This window comes from Hydra vulgaris, chromosome 15 (assembly GCF_038396675.1).
Source record: "Hydra vulgaris chromosome 15, alternate assembly HydraT2T_AEP".
In the NCBI taxonomy this organism is placed as follows: domain Eukaryota; kingdom Metazoa; phylum Cnidaria; class Hydrozoa; order Anthoathecata; family Hydridae; genus Hydra; species Hydra vulgaris.
Genome location: NC_088934.1, coordinates 34,449,303 through 34,460,314, shown reverse-complemented (window position 1 = coordinate 34,460,314; position 11,012 = coordinate 34,449,303). Strand labels below are relative to the sequence as shown.

General features: G+C 27.4%; 1 protein-coding gene across 1 annotated transcript; it reads right to left on the bottom strand.

Moving 5' to 3' along the window:
- Positions 1 to 9,542: 9,542 nt before the first annotated feature.
- Positions 9,543 to 9,887, bottom strand: LOC136091901 (uncharacterized). The gene has a single exon (XM_065819616.1). It carries the CDS (start codon positions 9,885 to 9,887, stop codon positions 9,543 to 9,545), a length of 345 nt encoding a protein of 114 aa, XP_065675688.1.
- Between the last annotated feature and the right edge of the window lie 1,125 nt (positions 9,888 to 11,012).

Genomic DNA, 11,012 nt, shown 5'->3' with positions numbered 1-11,012 from the left:
TACATACATACATACATACATACATACATACATACATACATACATACATACATACATACATACATACATACATACATACACATACATACATGCGTAGTATGTATGTATGTATATATGTATGTATGTATGTATGTATGTATGCAGAGGCGATTTTACGGGGGGTGTTACACCCCTTCTCCCCGAAGAAGGTGATTTTAAGTTATAGTCGGCTTTTCCACGAATTTAGTCGGCTATTCGAGTATTTGACACAATTCAGTCGGTTAGATTTTTGTTTTGAGGATACATGTATGTATGTATGTATGTATGTATGTATGTATGTATGTATGTATGTATGTATGTATGTATGTATGTATGTATGTATGTATGTAGAGATGTGAGTCGTTTTTTTGGTTCTTGTTTTTTTGCAAAAAAACCCGTTTTTTTTGCCAAAAAAACAAACTGCTTCGTTTTTTGGTTTTTTTGGTTGTTTTTTTTAATTACTCTTTTTCTTATTTTAAACACTGAAATAATTTTAAAAATTTGGTTTTAGGTGTTAATTATTAAAGGAGAGTTTTTATTCTTTTATTTAACATATGATTTTATTAGAATTGCCTAAAGTTCTTCAAGTAGCAGATCCCCCCCCCTCCTTTTTTAATTTTTTGACTACTTTAACACCTTGAACTTTAACATTTAAATAAATATCACCTCAACAGTGTGTTTTTAGGAGATATTTATTAAAAGACTTTGTCATTCTCCTATTTAACATACAATTTATCTGTCTAGTTTTACAAGTTCTTCAAATGTAGATATGTTTTTTGAGTTCAAAACTATTTGAGTTCAAAACTTTTTATGTAGATATGTTTTTTGAGTTCAAAACTATTTTTCCTTAACGTTAAAAACAAATTTTTCAAAAGAATGAATGAAAACTAATTATTGTAATTTGTAGAATGAATGAGAACTTTATAATTTATAAATGAAGTTTTTAATTTATAAATGAAGTAACACTGCAATGCAGATTTTATATGTATTGTATAAGTTTTGCATAGTTTTAATTTTTTTTTTTATTTTGCTATTTTATTTTATGCTTTTTGTTTTTTAGTTTTATTTCTGCAATCGCAAATAAATTAAATTTGTTAACATTTAATTTCAGAAAGCGGAAATAGTATTTTCAATCATGTTATAAATAATATTGCATAAGTGTGTTGTAGTATTTTTATTTTTTAATTTTATACCTTTATGTTAATAGTTTTGAAACATAAGATTATTAATGATGATATATTGTTGTTTTGAAAATACTTAATGTACCAGTTTATCATAATTTTTAATAAAGTAAATTTTCAGTGATACATTTATTATTATTAGTTTTTTAATAATATTACTGAACTATGAAATTATTTTATAGCCATTATAAGGTATTGTAAGCATTAATTAAACAGTTTTCTTATCAAAATAGTCACATCATTTAGTTGTTTGATTAGAACATACTAATGAGTAGTAATAATAGAGCAGTCTGTGGCCTCACTGGGGGTAGAAAGAAAACATCTGTGAGCATTTTATTTAAGCCAGCAAGCCAGGTGAGCAAAGCAGAAAGAGTTCAATGTTCTTTTTGCAATGATGTTATGTTAAAAAGTGAAATACGAATGGCCTTGCATATTAAGAAATGAAGAAAATGTCCAGTTGAAGTCAAACACAAATTTTTAAATGATGACACAGTCATGTCCCAATCTCATCTTCAGCTTTGTGCGACAAGTGCAAATATTCACAGTGCCAAAAGAAACAGATTAACAAATGAAAGAACAGCAAAATTAGTGTTTGTATCGCAAAATTTCAAACTTGAAGCAATGGATATCTGTGCAACACAATAACCGATTCTGCCTAAAGAACTAATAAATATTTCTGATAAATCTCACGTATCAATAAATGTTTCTGATGAAGAGTCACCTGAACAAGAATTTGAGTCACTTGACCAAGAATGTTGTTTTAGATTAAAAAAACTTAAAATAGAATTGTTTTTTATCAATTTTTGAATTCAAATTATGAAAAGAACAAATAGTTTGTTAACCATTTTAGCAATAAAAAAATCATTAGTTTAACTCTTTTGTGAACTCTGTTTATGCTTTAATAAATTAATTTTAATATAATCTAATATAGAATCTAAAATACTCAAACAAAACTAAATAGAAACATTTTAGATAAGTTAAAAACATTTTAAAAAAGTTAAAAGTAAGTAAAAAAAATCACTAAAAGGATCTGTAAAAACCAAAAAAACTCCAAAAAAACCAAAAAAACACGTTTTTTGGGTGAAAAAAACACGATAGCAAAAAAACACGTTTTTTTGCATCTCTATATGTATGTATGTATGTATGTATGTATGTATGTATGTATGTATGTATGTATGTATGTATGTATGTATGTATGTATGTATGTATGTATGTATGTATGTATGCATGTATGTATGTATGCATGTATGTATGTATGCATGTGTGTATGTATATATATGTGTTTATGTATGTATGTAGGTATGAATGTATGTATGTATGTATGTATGTATGTATGTATGTATGCAGGTATGAATGTATGTATGTATGTATGTATGTATGTATGTATGTATGTATGTACGTATGTATGTATGTATGTATGTATGTATTACATACATACATACATACATACATACATACATACATACATACATACATACATACATACATACATACATACATACATACATACATACATACATACATACATACATACATACATACATACATACATACATACATACATACAACATATACCTATATATACAGGTATTTTTAAACTTATATCTTATAAATCGTTTTACATTTTAAATAACAGTTTAGAAAAAACATGTTATAATAAAAAGGAATAGCTAAGTTTAGCGTCATAATATATCAAATCAAGGTTTAAAATATGCAACTTTAAAAAAAGTATATTTTATTCAAATATATAAATAATTGCGGGGTGGGTAAGAGGGCTTTATATTTTTAAAAAACTAAAAATACAAAAGTATCTTTTGTATAGATAAAATGATATTTTAAGTTTTCTCTTAAATTAGTTGTAATTCTATTTTTGTGAAAATCAAAATATTTTATTTCATAGAAAGGCTCCTCGAAATGAAATACCAGATTTTCCAAAATTAGTATGCGATAATGGTTGTTGAATATAATTTTTATTTCGTAGTTGGTATTTGCTTTTTTCTTTTTATATAAGTTTTAATTTTAGTATAAGTTATAAAAAGGAGTAGGAAAGTTGCTGGTTTTACATTTATACATAAAACAAAGAACATTAAAAACATTAAGTTGATATATATTTAAAATATTCATTTCGAATAAAAGTTTAAAATAAAAATTTAACGAATAAAAAGTATTAAGAAAGTATTTATTGATCATTAATAAATGTCTTTATTTAAAGCAAAGAAAAAAAATATTAATATAAAAAATTAAAATAGTTTTGTTTTTGATTAAACTTTAAATAAAACATTTATAGTATAAATTTTTTTAAATTACTTAGTTTTAATTTCTTTAAATAAAGACTTTTATTATTGATCAATAATTACTTTCTTAAAACTTTTTAAATGTGACAACGCCGGTTTTCCACTGAGGTTTTCACAAGTATATATTAAACTTTTTATTGTCTTTTTATCAAACTTTGACAAGATTTTTTATTTGTTTTACTAAACTTCGAAAAAAAGTTTACAATTTAAATATTAAATTATAAAAGTAGATTAAGTTTTAATTTTTTAAATACTTTGTACGTATAAACTTTTATCCTGATTTCTGCGTTATATTTAAAACAAGATTTTAGATTAAAACTTTGATTTTTGAACTGATTGTGAAGTGATAGCATCAGTTAACATTTTATTTAAGACTCCAATCAAGACAAGGGTGGATCCATAGAGAGGCGATGGGGGCGAATGTCCCCTCCCCCCCTTTTTTTTATATTTATATAAATTTAACACAGCTTATTGTTTGAAAAAGGAGAAATTAATTTGAATAGATTTGAATTAAATTGAATAGTGTTTAATTAATTTGAATTATTTTGAATAGTGTTTAAAAATTATATGAAAGTTTAATAAAATTGGAAAATGTAAGTTTTCGCCCTTTAAAATTGACTTCCTCCCTCAACACCTGGTCTGGATCCATCGAACAAAAAAAACCTTAAAATCGCCTCCGCCCCTCCTCTTTAATAGATGGTCTGGATCTGCCCCTGGATCAAAAAGTATACAAATCACATAATATATTAGTTTTTTTTCTTTAAAAATAGTTTGTTAATGTTTTTATTATATTTCAAATCTTTTGATTGTGAGAAATCTGAGAAAAAAACATTGCTTTATGAGCCCTCGTTCTCGGAATCTAAATAAAAAGAATCGCTCGCAGAGACTAAATGCAGGGCCAACGACACGGGTTTTCAAGTGGACAATAGACAATTTTTTAAAAAAGTCCTCTATATCTAGAATATTCTTTGAAAAAAAAAAAAAGTAGGGCTTTATGCAAAAAAGTGAGGGGAAAGGGGTCCCCCCCCCCCTTCCGATGTCGTCGGCTCTCAAATAAAGTACATACTTTCAAAAGGGATTATGCGGCCGTGGCGCAGTGGTTAGAGCGCTTGCTTTATAAGCAGGAGATCCAGGTTCGAAACGAGCTCTGGACAAATTTTCGTGTCACGGTAAGGAAGGAGGCGTGAACTTCCCGGTTAAATGCAATTCCACAGTGCTCTGTGACAAGACCGTTAGGACTTCTTGGGGCACCTAAAAATAAAATTAAAAAAAAAAAAAAAAGAAAGGGATGATAAAGTACGTACGCTCTGAGGGGAAGAGGGGATTTGCATATAGCGTATATGAGATGGGAGGGCAGTGGGTCAATTGTAAAAGAAAGGAGACACTAAATTTAAAAAAATATCATATAATGTTAGATAAATAGGTTAAAAGCATAGGTACTTTTAGGGAGGTGGCGGGTACTCAAAAAAGCGTATTGCAAAATACGGGAGGGGGAGGGGAGGGTTAGACGAAAAAAAAGCGTACGTACTTTATAGACAACCCCTAATTACGCAACGATTAAATTTTATAAAATTTATTGTCACAAGTTTAGAAAATAAGAAATTAATAAAATAGGAAAATAGTTTTGAAAATAAGTTTTGCGTAAGTTTAAGTTACCGAAGCAAAGTTAATTCTTTTTACTAAAGGCTAAACAAACAATAGATTTCGAAACTCAACACTTATTTGGTTTCAAATCGCCTTTTATGACTTTTACAACCCAATTTCATTTTTTTAATGGAAATAATTTTAACTCGCGGTTTTTTGAACTTTTAAAAATGAATTAAAAATATTAAATAGTTACTTTACGAAGATACTCATAAATATATGAAGCATAATTAACAATATTATTATTATTATTGTTTTATTAAACACCCTCTGTTGACGAACTAAAACATTTTCTTGTAGAATGTAATTCTTTATTCAGTATGATTTACAGAAACTTGGTGTTCTGACGAATCATTCAGAATAGCCTCAAACCTATTAATTCCGAACTACAAACTAATATCTTATAAGCGAAAAGTTCAAAAACGAGGAGGTGGAATTATAACATATATTCATTCATAATGATCTAATAACTAAAGTTACAGACGATCTTTCGGTTTCTGATGCCGACGGTGAGGCTTGAAATAAGTTGAAATAATAAAGGCTTGAAATAAGTTGAAATAATAAAGGCTTGAAATAAGTTGAAAAAAGTTGAAATAATAAACCAAAAGTTTAAAAATAAGCTGGTGCCCACCTGTTTCAGACCACCTGAAGGTAACTTAAAGCATTTTCCACATCTTCTAAAACAAATATTTATAAAAAATGACAAAGAGCACAAAATATAATTCTTTATTAGAGAAATAAACTGTCTACAGTACAATGAAGATGTTGTTACCAAAATATTTTTGATGGTGTGTTTCAACACTACATTTTCCCTACAATAAACAAACCAACACGGTTTGTTTATTGTAGGGAATATGTTAATTATTGCAGCAATTAAAGTTGTAAACAACTTTAATTACTGCAATAGACAACATATTGACTATTTCATTTTATGATTCGTCATTAAAAGCAGGTGTAATCAAAACGGATAAATCCGATTATACTTTTCCTTTTTTTAGATACAAAAACTAGATATAAAAAGATACAAAACTAATAACACTAAAATAAAAGCCTTCGAACAAAAAATTAATAAATTTACTATTCAACGGTTTAAAGACACACTATCGGCAGTGATATGGGATAAGAACTACAAAAAATGTACACCAGGGGTCGATGTTATAAAACTTTTTTCCGGCGTAAAATACTACCGGCGGTAAAATTTTGCCAATGTTATAAAATATTTTTAAAAATTGCCGGCGATAAACTTACTACTTCCGAAACGTTTACCGTCAAAAAATGTTCCGAAGGAAAAACCTACGGAAATTTTTCTTGTTTTTGAATCTTTAAACTCAAAAAGACTTTTTGGAAACCTTTTATGTCTTGAAAATGTTATTGATTTGGACAATACATTTCTAAAAATAAATTCATATTTTTAGAAATGTATTGTCCAAATTTTAAAAAAGGGCATAGATATTTACAAAATTTGATGCGGAAAACATTTTACGATTCTAAAATTATGGCTGCTCAACGCCGTTAATGCAAGTTCTCAAACTTTTTTTTCTTGTTTGTTCTCGGTGATATCAAACATATTTTTTTTTCCGGTCCGCAACATTTGTTTTTAAACAATATGATATGTTAAGTTTTAAAAGATATGTTAAGTTTAACCAATATCTATATATATATATATATATATATATATATATATATATATATATATATATATATATATATATATATATATATATATATATATATATATATATATATATATATATATATATATATATATATATATATATATATATATATATATATATATATATATATATATATATATATATATATATATATATATATATATATATATATATATATATTGTTAAAAACTTAACATATCTTTTGCGATGGAGTATGAAAATATGTATATATATTTTCTACAAAAAAATAAAAAATATATATATTCAAATAAAAAATATATATTAATCTATGATAATTTAAAGACCGGAATTTTAGTTAAATAGTTTTATGGCATTATAAAATAGGGATGGCTCGCATTACAGTAATGTTTGAATTTTGAGTTTAGACTTTTAAATAAACCTTAAGAGGTTTAACTTTAAAAGTCTAACTAGTCGTATGTCAATTTGTGTGATCTTCGCACTCATACTAATAAAATCTTTCATATAAAATGGAAAAAACAGATTTTAAACTTGAAATAACTAATTTTTTCGACCTTTAATATGTTTGCAGACATATGACTGGTTAGAAATTAAACATATAACTTAAAACTTGTTTGAAAAAGTTGTTTTCTCAGTTTAATGTTTTACCTTCATTGAGAGCAGCACTATTTTATACCAAAATTTTATATGGTCCATCAACTATAAAGCAAAATTTTATATCTAAACTTGAGAAATAAAAGAAATTTAACTTTGTTTGACTTTAGACAAACTAAAGCGCTAGGAGAAAAAAAAACTTTTTTTTCTAAAAATTATTCGGGTTAAAAAAATGCAGCGAAACATAACCTTTTTATAAAAACGCAAAACTCGTGTATTTTCCAGTACATGCATTAACCGCGTTTAGTGTAAAAAATCACAGAATAAAAATTCCGCCAGTAGCTTTTTACGACGGAAAAAGTTTTATAACTTCGACCCCAGGCTATGAGTTTTTAGAAATATTCTTTAAGCACTATAATAATCATTTCTCAATTATAGAACAACAAAAATAAAATCACAATGTTCATGAGTTAGGAGAACCTGTTGTACCTCTGACTACTTTTTGCTTTAAGGCGTTTTTTACGTAGTCTATTGAGTAAATTTAAACCATTCAAGCTATATAATATTCTCTTATATTTTGCCCAAAAATTATACTTAGGACTTTTTTTCATTTGACCAAGAAATATCTTTTTCCTGCGTTTTAAAAAAAGAAGTCTGTTGGTCAAAGGTACAACGCGTACGTTGTACCTTTGACTGATGCGCGTTGTTCCTTTGACCAAAATGTTATTATCATGCAATGTTTGAACCTCTTTTATATTTTAGCTTGTTTTATATTATATAGCAACTTCTGGCCTATCAATAAAAAAACAAATCTTAATGTTTTTGTAATCAATCCTAATTGTCTAAAAAAATTAGAAAAATTAATCCTTACAATCTTGCAAAGACTAGTGTATCGAAGTTTCGATACTCAGTCAGTATTACAAATAGTATTACTAATTTTTTAAAATAAAATCAGTTATTATAACTATTTAGATAAAGTCACATATTTTCTTTAGTTAAATGCTACTTACATAAAGTAATTAGGGTTTCGGTCCAAAACTTTAAATGCGATTTAATTGTACAAAACATGTTTTCTAATATATACAGTTATATTTATTATTTTAGATAAGAAAAGAGCAAAAATATATTTTTATAACTTATATAAGCTGGCGGTCTATATTTATTTACATATGATCATAATGCTTTTTATAGGAAATATTTTAATAATGACAACAAAAAATACAATAATAAAAGAGTATAATATATTAATTACAAATAGTCAGATCAACAGCAAACATAAGATACTGACGTTTAGGTGAACTGTGACCAATACTTGGTGGCGGAAGTTTCATAATAATATCTTCAAGTTTCACAGCATAAAGATTGTCATCTTCTATTATAATTTTGTTACAAAAGCCTCCTGATTTCTTAAGATACTTAATTTTGTAATCTATACCAACAACTTCTATAACTTCTGCTACATAGAGTCTAGAGTATTTCATTCCGACCAACTTGACAATTAAAAAATTTCCAGAAACAATTTCACTTTCATTATCAAGTATATATACTCCAAAATCAATTTCATCAGAGCTTTCATTATTTAAACACGTGTCAGACTGACTAAAAATAATCTGTTTTGCTATTTTTTTTCTTTTGCTTGAAGATAACTTTTTAAATTGTTAATTATTAGACTTTGAATCTAGAACTTTAATTTCAGGTGTATTAGTTAAAATACATGATTTTCTCTTAAGTCTTTTTGAAGTATTTATTTTTCTTAATTTAGCTTTAGGATGAGGTCGTATTATCTCAGGTGAAACAATAAATGATTTTGATGGTAAACTCACAATAGGGATTTCCCCTAAAACAATAGATGTTAATGATAAACTGGATTGAGTAGTTTTAACATCAATACTTTCTTTAGAAATGCAAGCTTCAGTGTTCACTATTGGCCTATCAGTAACATTTGCAGCTAAAAAGTCAATATCATTAAAAATATTTTCATTAAGTGTATAAAATGCCATACATTTAAAACTGTTTATAATATTATTTGGTACAAAAGCATGATGATAAGCTTGACCAACAAGATAAGATATATCATAAATTGTAACTGGTTTACCAGCTTTGCCTGGTGATATCACCCAGTTATTCATGGCATTGTTATAAAAAGTTTGAAATGGTCAAAAAACACCATGATCGAGAGGTTGCATTTTATGGGTTGTGTAAGGATGAAATGTCATTAAAACTATGCCCAATTTTTTTGCTAACTCAATAACAGGAATCTTTACATGACTCTCATGATTATCCATTAATAAAAGAACAGGTTTTTCAATTAATGGTCGCACATTACTAATAAAATGTTCAAGAAATTGCACAAAAATGACTTCATTCGACCATCCAGACATATTAGCTGCTCCTGCACTTTCAGGAGGACAATTATTTAACATGTAGCCTTTGAATTTAGCACGTGGAAATACAAGTAATGGTGGGATACTTTTTCCAGTGGCATTAATGGCTGTAATCATTGTTACATTTTGCCTTGTTCAGCACTAATCATGCTCCCTATTTGTTTTTTACCTTTTGGAGTTAGAATTTTTGGTGGTATGTGGACTGTGGTAATTTCTGTTTTATCACAGTTCCAAATATTTGATGGATCAAAATGATAACATTCTAAAACATTTTTGTAATTTTTATATACAATTCTTATGGTTTCTCTAGGTTGTGGTTTACGTAGAGGTAGCTTGTTATTATATCTTTTGCAAAAATCTGGCAGCCATTTTTCACCTGTACATTTATTTTTTATCCATGAAGTTTCAATTTTTTTATGATTTGCTAAAGCATACTCATATGAAAAGGGCCTTATCTGCCTTAATGTAAGTCCATAATGCATATTTGCAGCATCTGCCAAGAAGTTTATCAAAATTAATTCTTCTTCTGTAGAGAATATTTTTTTCGGTTTGGTATGTGAATATAAATATTCTCAACTACCAGATTTTTTAAACTGCTTCAACTGATATATCAAAGTTGATTTTTTAATGCTGCAATGTCTTGCAGTTTCACTTAAACTCATTTTTTTTTGAAGCACAAAATTCACTGCATTAAGCATATCCGTTTTGGAAATCTTTTTGCGAAAAATACCAGTCTTTGGCATTTCAAAACTAAAATATATTAACAGAATTAATTAACTGTTTTTATACATTTAATTTTCCATACGATTGTTAGGCCAAGGGGTTAATGCGTGTGTGTTCGGCCGAGAGGTTAATGCGGAGGGAATAGTCGGCGGAGACCCTAGTTCGATTCCCGGAGAAATCCAAGTGGACTTTTTCTTTATCTTAATAACGAATCAAATAAAAATAAACTATACTTAAGGCGGACGTTTTTTTCAGGCACCCCTTTTTAGTAAGTAAAAAACGAGTCTTACGCGAGATCAGTAATATTGAAAACAAAGGCTAAAACCGAGTACCAAGGTTAATTTTTACTTAAATTAAGGGAATGTTATGCCCTGTATGCAGAAGAATTTGGTAGCGAGATAAAATTTTCCAAATTTTGTGCACTTTGTCCGGCTCAAATACTCACATATTAAGAGACGCCTCTTGAAACCTGCTGTTGTCTAATGCATGAAAACTTTATTAATGTATCCAACGCTTTAT

Bases quoted from the DNA above. Each gene is read 5' to 3' on its own strand.
- LOC136091901 (XM_065819616.1), bottom strand. From the start codon at position 9,887: ATGATTACAGCCATTAATGCCACTGGAAAAAGTATCCCACCATTACTT.